This window comes from Bacillus rossius, chromosome 10, assembly GCF_032445375.1.
Source record: "Bacillus rossius redtenbacheri isolate Brsri chromosome 10, Brsri_v3, whole genome shotgun sequence".
In the NCBI taxonomy this organism is placed as follows: Eukaryota; Metazoa; Arthropoda; class Insecta; order Phasmatodea; family Bacillidae; genus Bacillus; species Bacillus rossius.
This window is the reverse complement of record NC_086337.1, coordinates 49666993-49694664: the sequence shown is the minus strand read 5'-3', so window position 1 is coordinate 49694664 and position 27672 is coordinate 49666993. Positions and strand designations below refer to the sequence as shown.

At 36.2% G+C, this 27672-nt stretch overlaps 1 protein-coding gene across 1 annotated transcript in view; it reads left to right on the top strand.

Moving 5' to 3' along the window:
* The first annotated feature begins 10963 nt into the window (after window positions 1-10963).
* Window positions 10964-27672, top strand: part of LOC134536341 (nephrin-like) — a 699671-nt gene continuing 682962 nt past the window's right edge. Inside the window, exon 1 of the mRNA XM_063376094.1 lies at window positions 10964-11772. Coding sequence (XP_063232164.1) covers window positions 11673-11772 — 100 coding nt within the window. The 5' untranslated portion in view covers window positions 10964-11672. The remainder of the gene's footprint in view (window positions 11773-27672) is intronic.

The window sequence follows — 27672 nt, the reverse complement described above, 5'->3', positions numbered from 1 at the left end:
CGTAATTTATTTGTGAACTATTATAAGGACTTTTTTTTTAAAGGCTAGGAGGCGAAAAAGAAGCGAGATTGCTCCAAAAACTTTTTCCCTCTTTTAGTGAACGAAGCGAACAAGCAAAGTGTAGAGAAGAATATAATATTTTCTTTGTTGAAATCAGAATGGAAGGTTAAATTTCGTCCAACCAATCCTTCTCTCGGCACAGAATTCAATATGGGAGAAAGGAATGGAGCGTAAAAGCAGCGACGAAATGCAGAGGGAGGAAAAAAAAATCATTGAAACTATTTTCTTAACGTTTTAATATATCCGTTTCCCTGGATAAAGCTACTTGGGATTGGTTTTTAAAATGGGGCCCTCCACGGGTCTCTGAGTGCAAAAAAGAGTTTTGAAGGGGGGGGGGGGATGCAACCTAAAAGGACGACGGATGAGCGAAGCGAATGGAAGATGCTGTATTCTTGTATGACATCTCAAAGCCAACAGCCATGAATCGCAAACTCAGATAAAAGGATTCCAAATTGAGGTAAACGTGCTATTTACCCCTCCATTTCAACGGATGTGGCGGAAAGAAAAATTAGAATATTTCACGAAAGAAATTATTTTACTTGTTTGGCGTGAGCCAGGAGTGTGTTGAGTAAGATATTTTTTTTTCTCCCGCAAGAATAATTTATTTTACTTAACGCACGCATCAGTCATGGCAGAGGAAACGCGCGTTCTCACAATTATTATTTTTTTTCCTCCGTACTTGACAAGAGCGAGGCATAAAATTTCATTTAAACGTATTCACAGTTGTAAAGCCCTACATGAATAAATTAATGCATGCGGTTCTGTAATGAGTGTAGTATTATAGCACAGACACTTAACTTATGACTAGAGACCTGCAAAACTCGCGGATTCATTCGGTGATAGGCTAGAAATCAAACACATATACCTCTTAGATAATTTTGCTATTGGCTTACTGTTAATCTGGACGAATCTCAACCAGTTGTAAACCCTCCACCAAAGAAGGATCGAATCACAGACAAACAAGCTGAGACGACTTACAAGTCGGCAGCCAATGAACTTGCGTTATTTGCCCGAGTGTACAGGGATATGTGCAGTCTATCCTGAAGGCCATCGAAACCACGAATTTCGCAGGTCCTTACTTATGACTCATATACAAAGTGAGAACAAACGATCAATGCAACATCGAAAATTCATACAAATGAACGGTACGGCGGATTTACCTAAAACCTCTTTTAGTCAACAGAGAATCTCTGAAAGTTTTTTTACGAGTTACAGTGACTCAATATGCGCTCCTCGAGTAACGCGGCAAACATTGAGATGGTATTAAAACTCCTCCCACACTTATGGGGCCCGTATGGCCAGTGGTGCATGTGTGTCGGTGAGGCGGGATGTTAAGCGCGACGCTCGCTATTGCTTCTAGCGCGGTGTCGCCTCTGGACTGGCGCGCAGTCTTCTCGTTGAGCATAGACCGACTGTGAAATTATGCGGCTGATAAATGAAGATAAAGGTGCAATGCAAGTCCTTTGAGTGCTTTAAAGAATCTGTGCTGGTTGTTTTACGCCAAAAAAATATTACTCTCCGAACACTATTTTAGGCACTTTAACTCTTGTAAAAAATACAGTTTAAAACCTTAGTCCGAAATCAAAAGTAATTTTCGGCCCTCAGCGAATTATTAAATGTTTTTTTTTTCTTAAACAGACCCCACTATGATAGTTTGAGTAGTTTTAAATCGCGTTGTTTTTCCTGAAGCTCTGCACAGTATGTGTACCCACGCGAGCTATGTGATAAGCAAAAAATGTTTTAACTACTTAGTAATAAGTTTTATGTTTTTTAATAATGCAGAATACTAAACAATTTTAAATGTATCCGTTGTTTTTAAATTACTTATCAGTAAATGTGGATACAAATAATAGAAACGGATTTTAAAAAACTTCGCTGTATCTAAAAAAATTCTAAAAAAATTCACAATGAAAATCTATGGTTGAAAATAATCTCGCAGTTGCCGCCAAATACGAGCAAACGAAATATTTAATTAAAAATTTCCACTATTCCTACGAGCAGCCAGCAATGAAACCCCTGTCACTGCGGAAATATGGAGCGATGCCAATTATTTCTATGTTCCACAAAAGAGAGAAAAAATAACGCAGTTTGCCTTCCGCGAAGTGAATGTAACATTTGCTCGTACACGGAACACACATTATGTTGGTCAGTTTGCAGTTTTTTTAAACACGTTACACAGAAATAAAGCTTCAATGCATTTACAGTAATCAATTATTTAATTTTACATTTATGAATACATTATGTTATATAGCTTACAGTATTTGTTTTAATTTGTATAAATGAACGGCATATTTTAAATAATGAAAAAATGCTTCTGCTCATTTAACGTGATTAGTAATATGTATTTGGAAATTCTAAAACCATCCAACTCTTTTGACCATATTAATGAAGTTATTTTTTTTTACAAATATGCTACATGATTTACAATTGCACGCGGTCATAAAGGTATGTTTTCTCAATATAGATATAGACATAGGCAAAATTTCTCGGAGAAAACCAAATTGGGAATTACGCTCATATTTTAATACTTCGATCTAACTCCCTTCATTTTAGTAACTCTTTTATGGACGTAACTGCTGAGTCAAGTCTCGATCGCGGCACATACAGTCATTGAACTCCAAATTTTTCTGCTATTGCACCACTGAGCTTACCAACAAAGGATAACCCAACACCTTCCCAAATGCTTCCCTTTTGCAGCAAACACAGCACCTATTGCATTAATTACTATAAGTAGTGCGGCCTGAACGATTCTGTGCCTCCAACCCTACAATGGGGAGTAAGTCACCATCTTCGTTGCCGTCAGCTGATAACTTGCGCCATCCAGCGGTCCACGTAGTTTCAGTACACAACACTCAGAAAAAATTTTGTACTTTTACAAAATATTCCTTTGGAAACCAGTTTGCCAAAAAAAAATAGATTGTATGACTACAAGAAACATATTGTAACTTTGTCAAATGCCAATAGAGAATACGACAAAAATCTAAGTAAAACTTTGGTAAAAGGCGAAAGAGAAGAAAAGCCACACAGGGTCTAACTCTGATTGGCCAACAGCAGCCAATGAGACGTGGCAATACATCATTGTTGTCCGATACGTAGCCAATGACGGGAGAGCACTAATCTTATTTGGCTGGCACTAAGAGACAGTAGTCAGCCCTACCGTCTCCCACCTCAAACTTGATACTTAACCACGAAGATGCCTGCTGCAATGCAGAACGAAACGTCCGTTTACATCACAACTGAAACGCCGCTTTAGTGTCGTAAGCACATATTGTTAATCAGACAATGGCTGCGTAAGCTTCCAATCTATTTTTCGACTCTGGGCAGTTATAAACTCCATTCGTGTAGCTAACCCTTTCACTAGTATGGTAGCCAGATGACCTACTAAAATTTGGCAGTTCTTTGACTCCTGCAGATATTTGAAATGAAACTTTTTTACTGAGAGGGCTACAGTTTTTGAGCGTTACGAAAATTCCGATCGCATTAGGGGAATAGTTAGGTACGTGGTGGGGGAACCGGCAGAGGAGTAGACACAGCATACTTTAATGCTTGCACATTTGAATTTTTTTCTATTATGGATAACCGCTGTTCAACTACGCAAAAATTTGCAGTTTCTCGAAGCACGACGTTTAGATTCAACGTATCCAGAGCACGGGAACACACCCGTACTTGTGTAGCCATTTAAAAAATATTCCGTTATTATTTCGATACATGTTCCGGTCGTGCGGATTATGGATAAAAGTGCATTTCATTAGCAAGAGCACTCTTAGCTCTAAAATTAATGCTGGAAAAATTTATCCAGTAAATGATATTGGTTCCATCGTACTGAAGACAAATCTTCTTGTATCACTAGAGTTATAAAAACCACGGCTTTAACTGTGGTTTCTATTGATTTACAGTAAATCCTGCTTTTCCGATTTGTGGCGAGAAGTTTATTCTCTGTGTTCGGCAATCAATACCAGATTATTAACTGAATTTGTAGTAAAATGTATTCCTCTGAGCGAAATTGGTGTTTAATATCTAGACAGTAATAAAAACGTAAACTGAATAATACATACATACATTTTGTTTGATTTCCCCAGCTTCAAAAATACAGCATAGTTCATTATAGTTATCACATGAACCTCTGTCATATCAGGTATTGAAATAATCACCAAATTAAAATTTAACATTGTTGGGCAATGATTAAATTCAAAAGGCAGTAAATAAATAAATTTACATTATTTAGCATCTAGTTACTAGATTTTGTTAAGAACTTAATTGCGATCACAGTTTTAAAAAAATTAACTGTGTTCAAATTCGAATAAATAGTGTACCTTAAAGCATTATTAAATGATAACGTTTAAACTTTAGTTTGTTGACGTCATGTTCATTCTTACTTAATGTTTGAATACAGTTTTAATAATTACTCACACATACATCGCAATTCAAATTTCCATAGCTTCACATGGTATACGCTTGAAAACACGTCACTCGCCCTCTAATAACATTGGTTTATTCTTAGGACAGAAGTATACACGCTGTGTTAAATAACAAATTGGAAGCTGGGCTGGAACAATCATCAGTTAAACTATATTTCAAAACATTTCAGCTACATTGCCGTGAAGTGATGACAAACAGCGAAGCTTGATTCACGGGTGACGAAATTGAAAAAAAATTCATCATTGGAAATAAAACTACGCCTTAAAATCACCGCCCAACTAACAGCTAGCTATCAATGGCTCGGTGATTTCGTAGCGTCAAGAAATGATGTGTGTGGCTGTCTACTACAATTGCCTCGTGTGTTTATTTACCGTGTCTGACTGACAAAACTCTTTTACCCCACACGTTTACACTTTGTTTTTTACAATTAAACTGATGAGACCGTAGAGAGTAATAATAAATTTTGGTAAAAAATGGTTTAGTTTTAAATGACTGAACAGTCTTTTCCTATTAGCGGCTTTCAGGAAACGCTCTTTTACGTAATAAAAAAAAGCTATTGAAGCTGATTTCATAGCTTTAATCTTTTTACCAATATTGTAAAACTTAGAACGAACAAACACATGATACAAGTTTTAAAAAAATGCGTTACATAATGTTAATGAACTGGGCAGTGTCAAGAGTCCGAAATTATGCGTCTACTTTTAAGATTTTATGGTAACTTCCTCATTACTGACTCGCTATTTGAACCGAATAACAGTACGAAGTGGCTACAGACCAAAAATATATATTTTAAAATACTATACTGTTTTAATATTTATTCCATATTAGTGAAAAATGAAATGGACATTACTTTTTTTTTTGGCAAGCTGACTGTTATTTACTATCAAAAATTTTATTTTCGTTTCCTCTTTCATCCAACATTTCCATTGCAGGCGTCGAAGATACACCAATAAACACCATCCCGAGCAAACCGAAATGCTGGAACAGATGTAAGTATGAGACATTTTGATTTGGAACCATGGTACAGAAATACTTTAAGCGATTCCTTAAGTATCTGAACTTTAAGCATGTAAATAGAGGAAAATATGATCGTCATGAATGTGCCAGTAACAATGAAAGAGGATAACCACATTGGTCACAGAGTTGACACGAAACTAATTATTCATACCGACCGATAGGTATCTACAGGCAAGTATGCATCAAACAACGCCAAAAAGAGAAGGCAGTTGCTTCCACCCTATAGTCAAGGTGGCTAGGACTATTTACGAAGTAAAATGACAAAGAAACCAAAATAATAAAGCCATGAAGCCACCCCAAGTAGAGAATAAATCCAACACCATTATTAAAATGCATAAAATTCTTTGAATAGAAGGATAGCCATATGACAACTATTTTCAAAAAAAGTTCAATATATTTGCAATACTGAAGGGTCCTAAGCATCAGGCAAAGACATAGATAGCACTACATTAAAAACCTTGTATAGGAGAAACTGGCTGGAAAATTATCCTGAGAACTTAAGATTACATCAGAGATTTCAAAATATATATCAGCCATAACTCCATTGATGTCCGCCACGTTATTTAATTGGTCAAATTTAATACCCCAAAAGATATATCAAAATACAAGAATGGATAATAAGGACATGAACTAAAAGGGGAGGGCACGATTTGGGAAATTCACTTCGGAATGAGACTCGGTGCATTAGCAGTTTTCCTTTCGGGCGTTTCCCCCTTAAAATAACAAAGCGCATTGGCCAGCCAATTCCGAGAAAAATGCCTTTGAAAATTCAAACATGCTTTATATACACTAGTTGTGTTTCCCAAGCTGGTCCCTAATTATTGGCAACCAGCTCCAGCCAATCAACAAACACACCCTAACTACGTCAAGTGAGAATGCTTTAAAACATACATTTTAATTTTTTTTTAAATTATAGATATTCCTGTGCATGTATTATTATTTAAAATGTAAGTTTTGTTTCCGTGGTTGAAAATCTATGAATAAAACAACTCTACGATGTTTAGAATGTGCGGATAGACCTTACGTGCGAACTACTCGTTCAGAGATTTCTCTCTCTCTATCTCTCTCTCTATCTCTCTCTCTCTCTCTCTCTGTTCCCTCAAACTCAGAAAAAAATTGTGAGTTGTTAATGACGGTATCGTACGCGAACCCCATTTCCCGTGTTTTGTCTGCGCATGACGTCGAGACCACTCGAACTGTCCGGCAGGATAAATAAACCTCCGCCAGGTCCCGCGGACTACATATCTCAAGCCCCGGCCTCTGCGGTCCAACAGAGATCATTTCGAAGTTCCAAAACCGCTTCCTCGATTAACCTTCTCCGGCCCTCCCCCGCCACTTCCCCTTCTCACCCCCTTCCCCCTTGCCGATGCGAAAATTTTCTGTTGCCCGCAAGACTGTAGTCGGTCGGTTTCCCCTTTATTTAATCTCGTTGAAGCTACCTACCTGCTGCGAGGGAGGGGTGTAGTGTTTCTCTCCCCCCCCCCCCCCCGCAGGCTCCATACCCTAACTGTTCTCGCTAATAGCCACGTTATAATCAGTTTGGTAACGGCTACGGCGCCCTTGGCTTCCCCCCCCCCGCCCCTCCGCCGCCTCACCCGAGGGAGCGCCCTACATCGCCTCCAATTAGCGCACAAGAGAAGCCGGAGCTCCCAGGGGTTCGCGAGGGACAGGGGATGATAGTCGCACCCTGATTCGCCGTCTGACTGCTCGCCGTCAGGTCTCCCGATGCTTCGCTGGTTCCTCCCCGTTGGAACACACCCTCCCCCCCTCCCCTCACTCCCCTGAGCGTCAAACACAACCGGGCCTAACGTCTCGTGAGCGTCCCCGGCGGGACAGGCGATGAAGGTTTAATCGCGGGCGTCGGGACTCCCCGGGCAGGCCTAGGCCAGCAGTTTCGCGGAAGCTGCGATGAGCCGTGGTTGGAAGATGGGTGAAGGATGAAGAGGCTAGCCAAGCAGCGCACGGTACGGCTGGTGGCGCAATGACGCGATGGCGAGACGCGACGCCAAAATGTCGCGTCATTGTGAGAATACCCGCGCGACAGCCAAAAAATAAACTATTGCGTGGAAAATTCCCCGTGCTGCCACATACCCACATATGCACCAAACAAACGACAGACAGCCGTCAATGCTTCAAGGTTTTTTTTTAATAGATATGTTTTGAGACAGTAACTTGTTGAGTTAACAGTTTAACATTAACTGTAAAAAAATCACTGTGTGAAAACACAATTCAGGGATTTCATGCATAAATTAATTTAAAAAGAAAAACAGTAAATAAATACAAGAATAAATGTAAAGCGAGTCTCTCAGTACTCTCCAGTGATGTGTAACATCTAACCTTGGTAACGAGCAAATTCATGTGTTCTGATGTTGCAAATATTCTTATAATACGAAACTTCTAACCAACCATTACTGCAAGGAGTGGAAAAAAACCAAGGTTAAAAAGAAAAAAAAATATTATTACTTTTTTCAAATAGATTAACTAACAAATACATTATAATGTATTGTATAAATCTTAAACTTTATCTAAAACTTTGGCTGAAACAATTTTTGTTGAAACGAATTACTACCACAAAAACAAGGGTTGAAATTTAAAAAATATATATATATTAAAAAAAATTATTATCAAATTCGTCCGAAATTATTTTAAACTATCCTAACTTTATCTTAAAAGAAATCTTTCCAAGTAAAAATTATAAACCTTGACCTTGGTGCAAACAAATTTTTATACTACTACTTTATTAGTGCAAGGTATTAAAATAGAGTTTGAAGTTTAAAACAATTATATAATTAAATTCTTTGGCATATATCGTTCCAAGTAATTCAATGGTGGACACATTTGAGTTAAAAATATTCTTAATATTTTCGCTGCATTGAATACGAGCAAATATGTAATCGATCATTTTGTAATATTAGAGAACCTAAATATTTAATGTACATTAAGTTCTTAAAACGTTCCAGAAGTTTAAATTTCCAAAATATTTACAGAATAAATAGGTACTTCGAAATCTACCTATATCCGTATGCTGTGCCGAAAGGGATTTTTTTCAAACTATTTAATAAAGTTATAATATTTGTTAATTTTAAATCACAAAAAAAATTTATGGAAGCAAATAAGTTTAGGTTATTCCTTTTTGTACAGGAAATTCTTTGAACAGCTAGTTAGTATTCTAGTTATTATAATCAAATAACCACAAACGACCTGGAAGTTAACACCTTCGCCAGAATGTTGTTTACCCACTTATCTTTATGAACGTCACAAAATTACTGGGTCATGGCGTGATATCCTCCGGCTAAAAAAATGCCCTATTATTTCTTCACCGACTACAGGCTACACACAAAAAAAATTGTGACTAGAGCTCAGACGTTTGTTGTACAAAAAAAAGACTACAAACCCAAAAAAAAAAAAAAAAAAATACAATTTGTTGTCAATTTCAGAAGTGTGTACAGTTTGAAGGTTTTACAGAGGTAGTAAATAAGATAAAATTCAACACACAGCTAGAATTAGAAAAACCGACGTATAAATCATGAAGTTTAGCCAAAAAAATTATTTTATCGTAAGCAGATCATCACGACAGTGATTTTCGGTTGTGCGAGATTTTTTGTTACCTTCGATAAGTTATATATGATAACGTCAATGTTCTGAAGGAATATTTTTTTCATGTTCTTTATTTACTGATCGTTTCGTAAATGGTTTATATCAGTTATTGTATTTATAAGGGGGGGAACGAATATTTGTAGGTGATTGTGAATTTAAAATCACTTTGTTCGTGCATGACACTTATCTGTTTGTATGCATTTTTATTTTTCGTGGAGATACCAAAACAGGTTACGCAGTGATAAAACTCTGGATTCGCTTCCTTAAAGATACGGTTTTAAATTCCGATCCGGCCAACCAGATTTCAGCTTTCCAAGTGTTATTAGTAACACTCCAAGCAAGTGATGGAACTTTTCACGGTCTATTGCCAAAGTTGATAACAGATTGCTTTCCTTGTTCCTGAGACAGTAATGTGGTTTTTTGAATAACCTATTTGCTGACGTGATGTTTAGCCAAAATTAGAAATAAACGTTTTAGAAATTAATTAATTTATGCTAAGACGAACTTAATATGACAGGGGCCTTCAGTGATAACAGTAGGTCTGAAAACACCCGGATATCAACTGGATTCCCATTTATGTGTATCAGTCACTGAAAACATTGCCTTTCCACACAATACGTGACTTTACAGACACCAAGAACTCACTGTTTCACACTGTGCACGTTAAAATTTGCATATTTCAGGTGCCGGGGAATTTAACCACTGAACTTATCACTTAATTTATGAAGGAAAACAATCTTATTCTGCCCAAAAAACTGTAATTTAAATATTTTAACCCAAATTAAGAAGTAGTGTCTTATAAATAGTTTTTTTTAATATGATTGGAAATGTTTTCGACTGTTGTATTTCATAGTCAATGGGTATTTTTTCAAAACGCCAACGTTAACTTACTAGTTAATATTGTGTAAATCGGTTTATCAAGAATTCAGATTTTAACTGCTGTAATTCTTGGAGAACACTCTGTAACATATTGAAAACTTACATACATTTATGTAATGATAAAAGGTTTAGTTTTGTAAAAGTTCGTATTTTTTTTAATACTGAGAACGTCCCTCGGTATTTTTTTAACGGTATTGGTTTTAAAAACAGTTATTTTTTTTAATCATTATCTTGGCCGTTCCTAACACGCGCTGCCAGTCAAAAAATCACAAGCTTCAATTTAATTCTCACTAAAATTCCATCAGCGTGTTACATCGCAACCTACTAACAAGCATACATATATATTTTTTTATCGCCCCAGAGCGTGCCGCGCGATAATAGCACGGGGACGTCGTAGGGAAGGAAATCTTCATGTCGGGACTCGTGTGCCCAGCGCGCGTGAAAAATCACCGTCCACTTGACGCGGCGCTCGGCTTGATAAGTGAGAGGTTAGCCTCGAGTTTTAGTTTGTTTTTTTAAAATTTTTTTTTCCTTCGGTGTTTTAAGAAGAGAAGAATAAGGAAGGTCGAAGAGAGGATTTCCGCTCGCGGGTGTCGAAGCGAAACCGGCCTCCAAAAAGAGTTTTCACCTCCGTCGGAAGCGGTCATCGCGGCTAGCGGGTTGACGTAACCCCCTCCTCCGAGGATATTTTTTTTTTATCTCCTCCTCCCTCCCCCTGGTCCAACATACCGAGCCATGACGCGTTGTTCCAGTTAGCTCGCCGACCGGCCGCTTGGGAGCGCGCGGGAGGAAGAGAGAGGGGGTGATAGAGAGAGGGATCGGGGGGGGGGTGCCGCTGCCGCTGCAGCAACCCTGCCGGCGGCAGCCCCGTGTCGGCCGGTTCGGGATCAAACGACAAAGGAGGGGAAGGGGAAGGTATCGCTCGGGCATTTCCGCCGCCGCTCGGCGCCGCTCGCGCGCCAGGGATCCGGAGGCGCTGCCCTCGGGAGCCAGTGTCCGCCGCGTCGAGCAGCGAGGAGGTGCGCGGGCGGGTCTCGGAACTGTCATTCTCCCCGTTTACCTTCCCGTTTCTGGTTTGCGGGTGGGGAAAAAAATTAATAAATAAATCTCAGGCGCCGTTCCGGCCGATCGAAAAACAACATAAAACACCACGAGATCTTACAGAGAATAATTACGGACTTAAGTTAACTGCTTAGGCGAAAATTTCGCGCGGAATTTTTTTTATTTTACCCTCTCCCTCCGCGGGACCTCTCATTAAAAAAAAAGAAAACCCCACGTGCGAAAAACGTAAAGCACGAAGTGCGTAGAAAAATTTAGTCTATGAAAAAACGTGTATAGACTCGAAAGTGACGACTACCAAGCTGATCGATGTTCACCGCGGAGTGAGAAGCATTTTTCTCGGCCAGCTGCACTGTTTTTGTCAAATTTTAAGAATAACTCGTTTGGTTGGGTTAACCGTGTGTTCGCCTGTGGTGGTCAAGATGTGATGGCACCGCGTATGTGACAAAAAATTTTATTTATTTATTAAGTTTTGGTTGTTGTTGTTGTGCGACGGACGTTGCTGGGATGAGCTGTGTCGGCGCTACGCCGGCGGCCGGGTCGCGAGGCTGACGGACGCCATCGAGAGGGTGGTTGTGGCTGACCAGAGGAACAAGCGGGGCCCGGACCTCACCCCCCCGCCGCGCGCCCCCAGGAGGAAGATGAACCGCCGCGGGAGCAGCTCGAGGATGGCGGCGTGGGTTCTCGTCGCCTTCTCCCTGTGCCGGGTGGCCGACGGGAAGATCCTGGACGAGGAGACAGGTACGCTGCCCCACCCCGCTGCCGGGACGACTGATCATACTGGGCCAAATATGGTGGCCGCTAGGTACTTACTCCCCCTGTCATTAAATTTTCTTCCGGGCGGTAGAAAAAAAAAATATTCATGCAGTGTCTGACGGAAACCGTAGTACAGATTCAATTAAAAAAAAATCAAAATAACAACTCTTACATATTCATAGAAAACAATTTCACAACCTAAATTTTTTTTCAAACAATATATATATTCACTACGCTGCCTTCGCCACCCCGCACTTGGCTTACGAAATATAGTTTTTTTTTTTGATAAATGCGACTTTCTTTGGTATAGTAAAATCTGTAAAAAAAAAAAAATCCAGCCTTTTATTACGCATGATTATGCGAATTACGAGGTTGTTTTCTCTTTCGCGTGTTAGATACATTTAAGGCTTAAATTGCATCTTTATTATCCCAGGGATGTTTCTGTCCTGGAATCCTGACATACGCATCTATGACACGAACAAACTTAAGACCAAATGCTGAGGTTTCTGCATACAAAAATTTATTAAAAATAATCATATTTGGACTTTTTTACAAGAAACTTTTGTTGACATTTTTTTTTTCAATGTTTTTTTTTTTTTTTTTTTTTTTTTTTTTTTTAGTGGAGATTTATTTTGATGTAAATGTGGAGTAAGACGATGCCAACGTTTTTAGACAGATATTTTTCAATAATGTCACTAATTATTAAATTATTTTCTTGAAATCTACGACTATTTAGAAGATGAGCATTTACACGTAGTGCACTACGGTGCACTCGTGACGTCTGACTGGATGCTGCATGCTCCAGAACGGTAGGCCACATATCTAACACGTCATGTAGTAAATCAAGCATGGCCATCTCCGTAGGCCCTATACTGACAAGCCTGAAGATTACTAACCTCACGTTCCAAACCATGTTTGTGATAACCGTCTATAAATCCACCCCCGTTACAACTTTTATTTTACGTGGATATTTCCGGATTGGAAATATAAGATAATTAATATATGTTATATGATGTAATGGAATTATTTTATCTTGAATATTTATTTACCCATCGACGGTTCAGACAAGCACCGGTTTTAAAAAAATACGTGACTTCTATACACATACATTTAAACATTTTATATTGTAATAATTATCTTATAAGTAATTTTGGAAAACAAAACAAATTTATTATTAAAAATCTTTAATTATATTACTATGGTTAACCTAGATGTCGTTTTAATCGCACTTCTTGAAAAACAGTCTCAATAGATGATTTTTAACTTAATTTTTTTGTGAGTCATTCCACAGTTTGCTGGTTCTGTACGTAAATGATTTTCTGTAAACTGTACTTCTACGCGCTGGAATTCTAAAGTCATTTTTGTGAGCTGGAACTGTATTTTTTTTTTTTTGGCCTGGTGAGATGACTGTGATAAGGTGTCAGTGGCAATAACTTATTGAACAGATATTTAGGCCACTCCTGAATTTTCATTTTAGCTACCCGCCTAGTTATTTGGAGCAGTCACCTACTTTAAATATTTATCTATTTATTGCAAATAATTATTCATTGCAAATATTTTGTGATGTGCTGTTTATTCAACTTGTATGCGTATCAAAGCATAAGTTCTGAGTTCTGAAGCATTTGAATACCATACTTAATAAATTTTTCAATAAAAATTCCTGAGCGGTACTTAAAAAAAGATTTTAAGTTTAAGATTGGTTTTAAAAATATGTTTAAAATTTTGTACGCAATTACACTGTTTTCGCAGCCCTTTAAATACCTACATATACTTCGAGCTGTCTAGATTTTGGTCCAGAATAATACCTAAGCTCTTTGCTGTATTGACTTCTGGAACTTTCCCAATAATGGTAAATGTATGATTTAATGGATTTTTTTTTAAAGGTTAGTTGTTCCAATTTCAATAAATAAAATTTTCTGTAAAGTTTTGATCTTTAAGACGTAAATTTGCCTATAAAATGCCGGGATTATTTACTGCGTGGTTACTCACAAGAAAAGGTTTTCAGCAGATTCGAAATTTTACACGATAATTCGAATTCTTACCGTAACGGAGCAATATGTGATAAAATAATGTGTGTTGAGTATCATATTTTATCAGCATGTATATAGTTGTATACATACATATAACCAACCAATACGAGTGTATTATTGAATTTTTATAAACATAAAATGATGCCACCAACACATACACATATATGGCATTAAATACACATAATTCCCTACATATAATGATACGTACGTATTAGCAATCTGTGTAAATCACACAAGTATGTTTTATAGAAAATTATTATAAAAATTACTTTTCTGATACGTATTATTACATTATTTAAACATACTCGCTAGTACACAAACGTTAACGTAATATTATATAGGTACCTATTATTAAACACGGGATTTCGGTAGGACACGATGAAGAATATACAAAAGTTCTGATTACGTTGAAACTTTACCGTTCAATTTGATATATAAAAATTGGGTCACCAAATTTATAGTTAATTTTAAATTCCTTTCCGCTAAATATCTCCGGGTATAACCATGCAACCACACATACCCTGAGTCTTGGGAAACAGAAATACGTTTGTAAATAAAATTCTTAATTTTGCGTATTTCGTCCAACTGTTAAGTCCTCTTAGTAGTAAATTACAAGTAAAACTCAATAAAACATAGATTATGACTGTCGGACTTACAGTTTTTACGCAAATACAGTGGCGTCACTAAGCATATGTAGATTCTCAAGCTTACCTCAGGAACCGGCAACTATTTTGAAGTTTTTCACTCCTACGCTTGATATCGTCGGATATAAACATGAATATTAACAATTTACTCTTTTAGGCCGTTAAATATACGTAACACATACTGAGATGCCTAGCTAAATACACCATAAATGTTGGATACAGTACAGCAACACTTTTATCGTTCAAAATGGACTCCGGCCATTTTATAAGCTTCTTAATCAAGTCACCGTTCAATTATTCTTAACTTAAACAATACTGACGCGGTGACGTCATTATCAAAGGTGACGTAATTATCAAAATTAATTTCAACAACGTAAACATACAAAATTTCATAAACCAAAAGAGTTATGACAATCATAAATTTAAAATAACGATTTTTGGCATATTAAAATTGTGTACAAAATGTCTAGTTAAGTTTATGCTAAACGTAAATATAGCTATCGTGCATGGACGTAGCCATACTTAAAATGCACATCGCTGCAAAGCAAACATGTACCAGTTCAATGTTTATGCTGTAAGTTCTGGATCAACACACTTAAAACTTTATTACCTTTTAGTAAAATATGAAGTAGTGTCAGTAACGCATTTTTTTTCGGATATCTCTGTGCGTCTACCCCACACATTACACACAGAACACAATTGGTAAGTTCGTGAGATACCTTTTTTGTTTTTGTATGAGTGGAGTGTTTTCTGGTCTGATGAAGAGGAGAAAAGGGCGCGTTTTCCGTAAGCCAGAATGGAAATGAGTTGGGCAATGCATTAGTGCTGTATATATATAGTCTATCTCACGCTTAGATTGCAACATGGAGCAAGTGGGGTCCACATTACTGATACAGAAGAAAAGCGGAGGAATACGCTTTTTTAACGGATTTTCGTCTTTTAGACAACTACGTCAACAAAATGCCATATCCTTCTTTACGAAAAGACGATATACTACAGGTGTTACATAATTCGCGATACATCGCATCGCTGGTCCTATTTTCAGGATTTTACACAATAACCGTACGGAAGGCATAAATTAGCTTTCACTAGTGACAAAATAAGGCTTTACCATTAAAACAGGATGCCATATTGTCACCGCCCATTTTGTTAGCATTAAATTAAAATAAATTTTAATTTTGTTAATTTGCTGCCATAACATAGTGTATTGATGGTATTATTACATTTGTGTACATTCTGAAAGAAAGAAAAAAAACCATCAATTCTAAAACCCCAATTATTATTTCACAGGAAATTTATGTAGCAGTCAGTCGCTATAACTAAGGCATTAAAATAATTTATGTACTACATATTGTCAAAAAGAGCCAAACTTTTACTATTAAATGAAATAGATAATAAAAATACGAAAAAAAAACTGTTACATTTCCTTAGATTTAAAAATTTAACATTATGAGACGATGCTCTTGATGAAATTACAAAATTGTCATTCAAATTTTTTTCTTTAAAAAATCAAATAAGTGCATTTTTTTTTTTTTTTAGATTTTTGATTGCAATATGTTTTGTCTACAACTTTTGTGCTCATTGGATATACATCTGGCAACAGAGCACACCGAAACAAGGACAGCGCTAATAGCAAATATCGTTTATTGGAAAGAGAGAGTGAACGTCCATTTAATTTCACACTGCAGTCTGAGGACGGGACGCGCGCTAGTCCGTGTAATGTAACTTGTCACAAATTTGACCGCTCTCGCTCTGAAACGAAGTTCCAGGAATACTCATTTCCCAACCGTAATTTGCAAAGCATCTCATGATTGTTTGTTTACGAACACATTACGCTGTTTACAAACACTGGGGGAAAAAAGGGGGGGGAGGGGGGGGGGGGCGAACCGGGCACCGTGTCCGCACATTTTATTTTTTTAATTTTGCTATCGAGAAAAGAAAAAAATAATAATTTATAGCGCGCAATTTAAAGTGCTGGTCAATTCAAATTTCAAATCACAATTTCGTTTAAGAAAATCGTTCTTACAATTTATTTTCTCACATAATAACGCGAATTTACCGGTATTTGACGTAGGAATTGATAAAAAAACAACCCGAGAATAATTGATCAGAAAAGAATACAAAAATTTAAAGAGATAAATTAACAAAATTATTGCGTGAAATATGTTCCAGATTGGCTTGAAAAAAAAATTTATTTTCATGAGTTTATTTTTTATTCTTGTCTGGGGGAGGGCCTGGGGATGTTTTATATACACTCCTCTTCAAAATATTATGCCTCTTTAACAGTAAATGGAAGCGCTCGAAGCCTTAGGCGACCACTCCACTACTTGAAGCTTTGGCTACTCATTTCATTTTATTAAAAACTTATTATTTATGTCATCAGTTTTTCTTAATACCCACTGTGGTAAAATCTCCTAACTAGCAAACGATTTTTTAATTTTTTTTATCATAGGCTAGTGATATGACAAACATTAATAATCTTTAAAAATAAAAGGAGAAAACTGTAGCTAAATAACGAGCACTGCCGCTTATAACGTTTGTGCGCATCAAAATAATTTGTTAATTTTAATCCTAGTATACTTGTACGAAGAGTTAAATAGCTATATCGTTTAGATTTTTATAATTTATTTCCCTGCATGTATGTTCATATGCACGTATTTTCGTTTGGAAAAAAAATCATTATTCAGCTAAGTATATATACCTGTTTAAAATACCGGCCCATCATTGTTTTAATATAGTAAAGCGATTAGTTTGTTTATTATAATGGATATGTGTAGTTTGGCTCATTCCATCTCTTCTGTTTGCTCCCAATAACGAGTTTGCGTGAACGTATGTATATATAAAAAGAACAAATAACTCGTCAGTATGTCATGAAAAGAAAGTCGTTAACATGAATGGTGCCATTAATTGCAAGTCACTAATGACACACTCGGGTGTAATCAGCGTTCACTGAGTTATGTCTGGCCGTGGCATTCCATTTGTTATTCTATACAAGCGAGTCAAACCCTTTTGACTGCCGTCAAAGTACCAGAGTACACAAACTTCTGTTCGTTCAATTTTTATTGATCACTTTTTAATATCAACCCCTGATAAAAATGCTTTCTTGTGACAGCATTTTGAAATTTAATGTAAACATTACAAGCAGTGAAATTAAAAATTAATTAGTTAAAAGGAATTTAGGTGTATGTCATTTGACAAAGATACTATTTTTTTTAAGTTGGTATAAAATGAGGAATTGGTTTCGTTGACGTTTTTATGCGTTAGGATATTTCACAGTTTTAATGATGTTAAGTAAGGTTAGTAAAGACCATAAAGCGTTTCGCGATAATTTTTGACACGTGACCAACTATTAGAGGCCTGAAATTAATTGAAAAAAATTATGCTGGACTTGAAAATGCATTTTTTAACTAAAAAAAATCATTACTACATATTGGAAGTGGAAATTTTTCCCGTTTCCAATTATTTTTTAAACTAGTAAGTATCATGAAAGCGTACCTATTGATCACCTGAATAAAACAAAAAATATTTTTAAAATGGCATAGCTATTTTTTCACTAATTGAAATAATTTCTATGTATTTTAAATTCGTATAACCTCTCTGATAAGCTGATAATATAATTAATATTCAGAAAAATAAAGGTTTTTCATATTGAGTATTCATATTTATCTCAGCGTAAATTCTGTGGTTGTACTTACATATAGAGTACATAAATGTCTTAAAAACACTTATAAAGAGAACAGATGAAACTATTATTTCGTTGACATATTAATAAGCCTTTAAATAAGAAATATATTTTGCGCGGTAATCGCAAACTTTGAACCTTCACTTTGTTGTTATGTGATTGATTCTTCTGAGTGGGTAAAAACTTTATTATTTTCTTTTAAAATTAATTTAATATTTTCAGTGTATAAATAATTTAATTTTGGGAGTAATATCTTTTATTTTATTTTTCGATCACTCTGCATTATCTACGTAATCTCATGCAAATAGGAGGAAAGAAGTGAAAAAAAAATCTTGTTGGCCTATCAACACAGTTATAAGAACTAAAAATTACTTTCGAGGCAAAGTATTCTACAACACGCAAAACGTTTTATCATTCGGGTATAAAAATTCTCAGTAGGTGGCAAACCTAGATTAGCATAAAGTTTTATGGGAATTCATTGAATGTTTGTGGTATTAAGTGTGAAAATCCATATTTCTTGCATGGTCAATTGTATGTCACCTGTTCCAATGTCGGTTTTGTTTGTTCACGCGCCAGACAACAATTCAAAATATTTCGTGTATCATAAAGCATTGCAGTGAACGATATTGTGATGTCACTGCAAACCAATCGAATCAAAGTATTTCAATTTTTTTTTCGTTTACTTGCAGTTCTGACTTAATTAATTTGTGACTTATATTTTGAAACAAAACCGCATGGTTCCAAGACGATTATATTCCAGGCAGATCACACATTTCCAGCATTTCAGCGGAGTACTGCCGACATAATTCATCTAGCATGTAACATTTTCAAATTGGCGTACCTTTGAATGTACTCCTCCTTAAAATTAATATCCATGGCCACAATCGTTAATAACTACAATGATCACTTTAAATAATTTTTTTCTTCTCATTTAATTTTTTTTATACATTATCGATAGCTTTTCATAAACTAACAAAAATATCACCAACACTTTATATTGAAATTTGGACAGGACAACAACTGTTGGATCAGCTAGTAACTAATAAAATCGTTCGTGAGGAAATATTTTAAAACGGTATTCTTTGACTATTTTTTATGTTTACAGTTTTATTATTTTTAATTACTGCAGGATAATTTTTGGAAGATTTTTTTGTCTGCAACAAAACACAGTAGACTTTCACCCGAGCTGGTTCACGGTCGCCTCAAGCGAGCATTAAATCAGTTACGTGTCAAGAGCTAACAGCTGCCAGGGTAGCTGGTCACTAAACAGTGGGACCTGTTGCGGTAGCTTTTTTCTAATAGATGTAGCCCAGGGAAATCAATTAAACCCGAACCTTCACACATTTACGGGAGGGTAGAAATAAAAGAACCGCGCGACTTTAGCAATTAACCAGAAGGCTCGGTCAATACATAGCATCGCCCTGATCTTTCCGTAGACGCTAATGTTTTGGAGAGAGCTTGCGTCTGTTTTAAGCTAATCCAACCAATATTAAAATAATATATATATTTTTTTATTAAGGAATTTCTTCGAAATTATTTTTTTTCTTCAAACCCGCTTTAGTTTTATAAATCTAATATATAATTATTTTTATTTCCCTTTTTAAATTATTTTGGGTCTGTTATTACAATAAGTTAGAGCATTTGCAAAGTTAACCTAACATTATTGTTTTCGAAATACATTTTTAGGTCTATAAGTAAAGTTTTGCCTGATGAGATATCAAAACGGTTGCCTGAATTGTGAGTTGAGAATTCTGATATGCATATGCACGCTAAAAAATAAAAAAATAAACGTCAGCATTTTAAAAATAATTGAATAATGAGATTAAGGCTTTTGTTATATACATGAGTTATTCGTTGTCTCGGAAAAATACATCTTTGCTATTATTTATCTCAGACTCAATACATAAGTTGTAGATTATTGGCTAATTCTCATAAACATACAACCTCTAAAAAATGTGAGCTAGTATTTCAGTAATTTGTTAACAGTTCCCTTAATACGTAGTTTTCCAGTATTATCTGCGAACATTAACAAGCATAATAAAAACTAATCAATTCCAATTACTGAGTATTCCATTATCTTTTCCATATTAAACAAAGATAATTCTTGAATGAAACATAGATTGAAATATAAAATTATGCGCCAATATTCGTAAGAAATACTCAGAATTATCTTGTAAATACGTGAATTCATGTATATGCAAAAAATAACCAACGGCATGCTTTGAACAAAGTTACAGTATCTTTCTTGTAGCATTAAAAAGTATTTCTTGGCTTGTAAATGGAACATAAATATTTACGCGGCAACATGTACCGGTATATAGTTTTTTCGCGAACATCGGGGAATTTACTAAGCATTTTGGTGTGCCAAAGTAAACATTATGGTAGTGAAATTATCTTGGAATACATTTTGCAAAAAATGGAAATAGTCACAACACTATATAATCGTAATTTTTAAAATACCTGTAATATTTAGCCATGACAATTATGTTGGAACAAAAATGGCGTCAAAATATTTAACATTTTGTTGGTATTTGAACACGGCGCTATCTTTAAAGTATTTTTTCAACCTATAAGTTGCAGTCCAATGGACATTTTTGAAACACATATTATAACACTAAGTGTATTTATGTATATTTGTTTTTAATCAAACGACAGTACTCAGACTGTAAATACGTCTTACAAACACACCTTAGTTATTTATAAATGTCTGTAATTTCACGTAAATAATTATCTTCCATTTACAAAAAAAATTGGTTGTCTGTAAAGTCGGTTTACGGACGATAGTTTAACGTGACAACGTCATAATAAAACATTGATGAAATGATTGCATACTTTTATGAATAAAATTGAATCATTTTTATTGAATTATCACTATTTTGTATGGATACAAAGAAGGAGTGAAACGAAATCTACAATTTAATTGATAAATTTACTTTTATTTGCACTCATTAATTCAAATATGTTTATTACTTTAACGAAGAGATTATTTTAACTATAACTTTCATACATGTTTGCTATTTAACTTCTTCCAATCTGTGTTATTCTGTTAAGGATAGGACGATGATAGGAAAAGTAGTAAACGAATGGGAGTGTTTCAAGTTTAATGTGCCTCGAAACAGTCAAATCGACGGTTGTTCCAATCGAGTGGAAGAGAGATAGATGCGGCGCAATCGTACAATGAGCGTAACGGGACACAGCGTAACGGGACAATGTGCGTTACGGGACAATTTTTTCGTGCGTGCAGCCGGCGTTCATCGATTTATTAGACGTTGTCACGTCATAAAAAAAAAATCCAGCGCGAGGTTACACGACTGCGAGGTTTGCACGGCGACACGAGACGTGTGTGTTGCAACTGCCGCCGGCTCGGAACGGCTCTCGCAGTCTCTTTGTTGTCTGCGAGCGAGTCTCCGCGGGCGTGACTGCTCCGCGTCGCAGGTAACTCCCCGCGCGCGTGACTCACACAGTCACGCCGAGCCAAACGAGCCGACTGAACTCCGGGAGCAGCGCGACAGCTCACGAGCCAGTCTCGTACGAACCAACATGACGTTTATTCTGGCTCCAGCTAAACGTAATTAAAATATCTCAAAGCGCAATTTTAAAGGATGTTTGATAATTTTAATTATTTCGTTTCTGTAATTAGGTTTTTTAATGATTTTAAATAAATTTATATATAAAACCATCGTTAATTGTTTTTAAAATGTTTTTTTTTTCTTAAATCAGTAAATGTTTATTTAATGCTTTTTAGAATTTCAAAATGTTCAAATAATTTAAACCCTAGTATTTGCTACGAGCACGTAATCATGTGGTCTGCAGTTTTTAATTAACTTTTAACTATATATAATTTATATATCAATAGAAATGTGGGTTTTCTTAAAATTATAAAAACTCGTTTTTTACGTTTATTAAAAAAACTAAAAATTCATTAAATTATGAATGATTAAAAACAAATAAAGTTTTTTTTTACCACATAAGTTACAAACAAATATAATTGAAAACTTTAGAGATACAACACAATATTATAACCTGAAATTATGCTATAGTTGAAATATAAATGGGAATTTAAGGTTTTTAAAAACTTTAGAGATACAACACAATGTTATAACCTGAATTTATGCTATAGTTGAAATATAAATGGGCATTTAAGGTTTTTAAATTATGAAACTTTTTCTTATGTAATCACATAACATTTTGCGGTCAATTATAAGGTTCGCGTATTTGCCGTAAAAAAATAATAAAATTCAAAATATTGTGTTTTTGATCACTACAGACGTTCCTCTATCTAAACTGAAGACTGCGTTTCCGAATTCCAACTTGTTTCTGAGAAATTATCGTTTACAGAGTTCTTTAGGTAGCCTGCGCAGTGATATGGCCGTGATGTTGTGCTTTGAATAGTTAGCCGAGTGATTAATATTATTGTTGTCGCCACCCTACTCAAACATAATAATTATAGTGACATTGAAAACAAAATAAATTTCAGATTGGCACATATGTTTTTTCCTGGTAGACAATTACCTAGTGAACACACAACTATTATATTCATTACTATATTTATGTAAATAATTAATTAATTTTACAATTTATCGCAAAAAACTCCAAAAAGAAATCCACAAAATAAATCTAAGTGAATTCGCTATCGTGCAACAATCTCAATGACGTAGTTCCGCTGTTTTAAAGCTAAGAGATATGTCAGTGTTCTAATGTTAATAGTAATGTTTTCTTTTTCATCCCCCCTCCCCACCCCCCAAAAAATGTTGGAAAAAAATTATGTATCCGCCATTGCTGGAAAGCCAGTCAAAAGGGCGGTTTACTTGCAGAACCTAAGTTCGTTCAACGGAATTCTTGTGCTGTGAGATATTTATATGATAAGCATTTTTTTGTCCGTGCTGTCGTCTTTGTGTTGTCCATAATGCTTGTTTTGTCTCATCGTTGTTTCTATTTGTCCGACATAAGCTGATTTGGTCTTGTTTTCTGTAAATTATATATATATATTTTTTCGGAAATTTTCCATGACAAACAGTACAAAACTGCAATGGCGTACGTCTAAAAATGCTGCATTAATATCCAGATTCCACCCATCGCATTAACCGTTTGAAGAACGTATCGTTTAAAGAAAAAGATCCTTATACTTGAGTAAAGGAAATTAGCGCTTTTTAAAGTGCACCCCAGGAAAGTTCGCAAAGGAGGGCTGAGTAAAGTTCGGGCAGCCTTCTTTTCACAGACGAGAGAGCCAAACGCCCGATCGTGCATCTTCGGTTTTTTTTTTTGTTAATTTTAAATAAATATGGCGGTATTGATAAAAGGATTACTAATGGTCAATTAGGTTAGGTTAGCTAAATTAAAAATACTTTAAAACATTGTGGACGGTTGATTTGGTTAGGATAGCTACATTAAAGATACGGAAAAAAAAAAACCATGAACTTCGGGGAACTTCGGGTTTTGGCTCTCTCGTCTGTGAAAAGAAGGCTGCCCGTAAAGTTCTGCCCAGATCTCGACGGCTGGCAACTTCTCGCCTCTGAATGAGCTGGGGGACGGACTGGGCGAGAGGGGTCAGGGAGTGAAGAAGGCAGGTGGCGGTGACTCGGGCGGAGTTTCCCCGCGACTCGCGGGCGGAGAATGTTCAGAGGGCGGCGGCTGCGGGCTACGCGGCGCGGATCCGAGCCCGTCTTCACGCCCGGGGTCGTCGGAGCGCGTCCGGACGTCTGGAGGGGAATCCGACACCTCTCCTCCTCCTCCTCCTCCTCCCTCCACCGTCAAGCAGCCCCCTTTTTCCAACCGCGGCCGCGAGACCGCCCCCACCACCCCTATCAGACCCTTCCCTTTCTTCTCATCATCTTCCTCCGCGGTCTACCAGCGCCCCATCGTCGTGTCGTCGTCATCCTTCGAGAACAACGGGCGGGGCGGAGGCCGTGACCTACACAGAGAAAAAGGCTTGTTTGAATCAAACAAATATTTGTTTATATAATATGGCGAAACAAATATTTACTTGGGTGGAACAAAATATGTTTTGTTAGTTTAACCAAACGCGGTAAGTAACAAAAATAATTTGTTACACCTAACCCAAATATACATTCGAGTTGACAAAAATCATTTTGTTGGGTGAAACAGGATCTTTCCTACTACAAAATATATTTATTTCGCCATATACAAACAAATATTTTGTTGAGGCAAACTAACCTTTCTCTCAGTGTAGTTAGAGCGCACATTACTTCACCTGCCCTTGTGCTGTGTCGGAGTAGTTCGCAAGTGTACAACGGTATCGGTTATACAGCCAAGCAGGATTTGTAATTTGTTTTTTAAAATAAATTATATATCATCCAAACAAAAGGTTTCACTTTAAATTCAAACAAACACTCGAGCTATTTCATGAGATTTATTTATTTATTATTTTTTATAATTTTTTTACTTAACAATCAAAATAGATTTAATGATATATGCTTGCTATAAGATTTATATATTTAAAACATCTTAATATTTTTTTAAGTGTTTAGATATCACAATAAAAAATTATCTTGTTGTTACCAGGAAAATTTTATTTGAATTTCAAGTCAAATAGTTTCATCATTTTCAGAAGAATTATTTCGTACGGTAATACTTTTTTTTAAATGTTACATTTGGTTTAGATATCCAATTTTAAAAAAGGGCAAATATAGGGTGACGTCCACCCCCAAGAGCCAACCGCGCACATGAAAGTGCGCAAGAGCTCAAGAGCGGAAGTGTATGCTGCGTCATTTATACCATACCCTGCTGTCTCCTCTATCGTTTCCCCTACCACATATTTCCCCTCATGCGATCGGACTTTTTCTTAACGCTCGAAAATTGTAACCCACTCAGGAAAGAAGTTTCACTTAAAAAAACATTGTTCCCTTATAATCATGACTCCTTGCGCATAACTAGCCGATGCGGAATGCTACCGTGGACTTTTCCATCTTAAAACTAAGTTTTTTTTATCCTCCGCTTTTTGTTCATTTTTCGCTTAACAGTTCCGTGGACACGAATCTATGATAAGTATGAAATATTCCTGTCGTGAGCGCACAATTTTGTTCTAGGAGCTTCGTCCTTAATTTCATGGCGCAAAAACAAGCAGCCGTGCGGAAAACATTCTGTCTGGCGTACCAGTTTAACGTAGTTACACTTGCGATAAAAGAAACCAAGTGACGTTACAATTCATCGTGCTTATGGCTGAAAACCTCACTTTTCTCAAGTGAAAGACTCTATTCCGATGAGATGAATTAAATAACATTTGTTTCTTAGATTCGACAGTTCGAGCACAAGCACAAAATTTATTAGAGCATAACTGTCTAAAATGAACAGAAACTGTTTTCACTGGCGTACAATTTTGATTTAATCCTGCCAAAGTATGGCGATGTTATATTTTATTTAGGAAAATTGTTATCATACTATGTGTAATTGGAAATAAAATTTAATTGGTGCTGGTATAATATAAATAGGAACTACCCGAACTAGTGTCGGTCATTGAGTAGTATTTATTATCCGTTCCTGCGCCTGGGTTTTGGATGAGTATTAAGATTGTCGGTCCGCCATCTTATATTATGATGTCAGGGTTGTTATCTTAAATGACCTTGATTCCTGCTGCCATTTTTAATTCTGCAATTTTGAATTCCGCCATATTATTTTCTAGAACTTTCCGTCATCTTGTAATTGAGTGCCCCACTCCCAAACGTGACATATTTAAAAATTTGTGTTTTTAAGTCTTTTTCGTTTTTATTGTGTATTTATTGTCAATAATAGTGCTATAAATTGTGTTTATAATCTTACGGAACTGTATTTATGTAAGTGAGGTTGTATGAATAATTATTTTTTGCAATTATAAATTTTATCATTAATGAATTAGAATAAACATTCAGCATATTTACTCATTAAAATTAACTTATTTACTTTAATAAATAAAATAACTAATTTATACATAACTTTGATATAATAAAGCTAGTTCAATGTCTTGAAATAAAAAATATATAATAATAAAAAGGGATGATAACAAATATTTTTGCGAAACTCCGCGACCCCGGAGAAACCCCCGGATGGCCTTTGCATGGCGAGCCCTATTAAAGAAACGGGCTCCCCATTTGGAAGCCACCCTGGAAGGTTTTTTTTTGTTTCCACCCACCGACTCTTTGGTAGCCTGACTTGTATTTCTATCAGACAAAAGCCACCATTTGCCTGAGACAATCCTGCTTGGAGGAGCCGAGCCGCGAACCCGGGTCCTACAAGTCACAGGTCAGACGCTCTACCCCAGAACCAGAGTGCTAGAGCGGCGTCCTGTAATATACTTACAAGATGTTATTCCAATAGTGCATTGTAGTTATTAACAAGTGCTTATTTCTGGGAGTTGATTTTGGGAAGCAAATATGTAGTATCTATGTAGGATATTAAAGAAAAACACGTGAGCGAGTGTTTTATTACTCGCCATTGATGTGTAACATCTAACTTCGATAAACAGCAAATTAATATGTTCTCGTGATGTAACAAATATACTAATAATGCGATCCTCGGGCACGAAATTTAACGCAGAATTCTTTAAAATAATGCCAAGCGTGATAAAATACTCAAAGTGTGTTTTCAACTAAATTTATGAACGCGAATCATATGTAGTTTCCGCACCCACCGCTAGAATTCGCTGCCGGAGCAACTAATCGACTATCTAATTATTCCATTTGCATATCATATTTCAAACTATATAATTAAATTTCTCCGATAAAAGCCATAAAGACATGAAAAAAATAGTAAACCCCGGCTATGAACCTGATTTTCGAAAGTGAACTAAGAAAAAAACCAGTTATTTTATATACAAATACAGTTGGATTTGAATAATTCGAACGTTTTTAATTCGAAATCATGGCTGATTCGAACCTTTTTAATCGGTTCCTTGACATTCTTGTACACACAATGTAAAAAAAAATAATCGTGTGTAATTCGATTATTATTTGGATAAAACGAAGTAAAATCGAATATAGTTTTGTACAAAAACTACAAATATGTACTGCATAATAGCATCAGGACACTCAATATGTAGCAGGGAAGATTTGTACACGTTATCAGGCTTGATTGTGAGGTTAGAGGAATGTATATGTACTGTACAAACGAAGCGAGACTCTGAGACTGTGATCGGCGTTCTGTTTACGTACTGCCGCGTCAGCTTGCCGCCTGCGGGGGTGTCTTCTGATGTGTCGGCTAGGGCGACTGTATCAAAGGCTTCGGCTTCGTTTTACTTTTCCCCTCCCCCCCCAATCATACCGTCACCACTTCCGCCCCGCTCTTCAGTCTATCTTTATCGACAGACGGGAGTAAGCTGTTACAGCACAGTATACATATTGCAATTCTTTGCGAAACTGTTGCGTTTTAGGTCTGTACTTTAAGTTACAGGGTAGTGTTTCGCAATGTCATTGTCCAAACCAACTAGGGTTAAGAACAAAACCTTTAACTTTTGCTGAAAAGGCGGCAGCCATTCGCGAGGTGAAGAAAAGGCTTGAAAAAAGAAAAAAAAAGTCTGAGATTGCGAAAGACTTTGGGA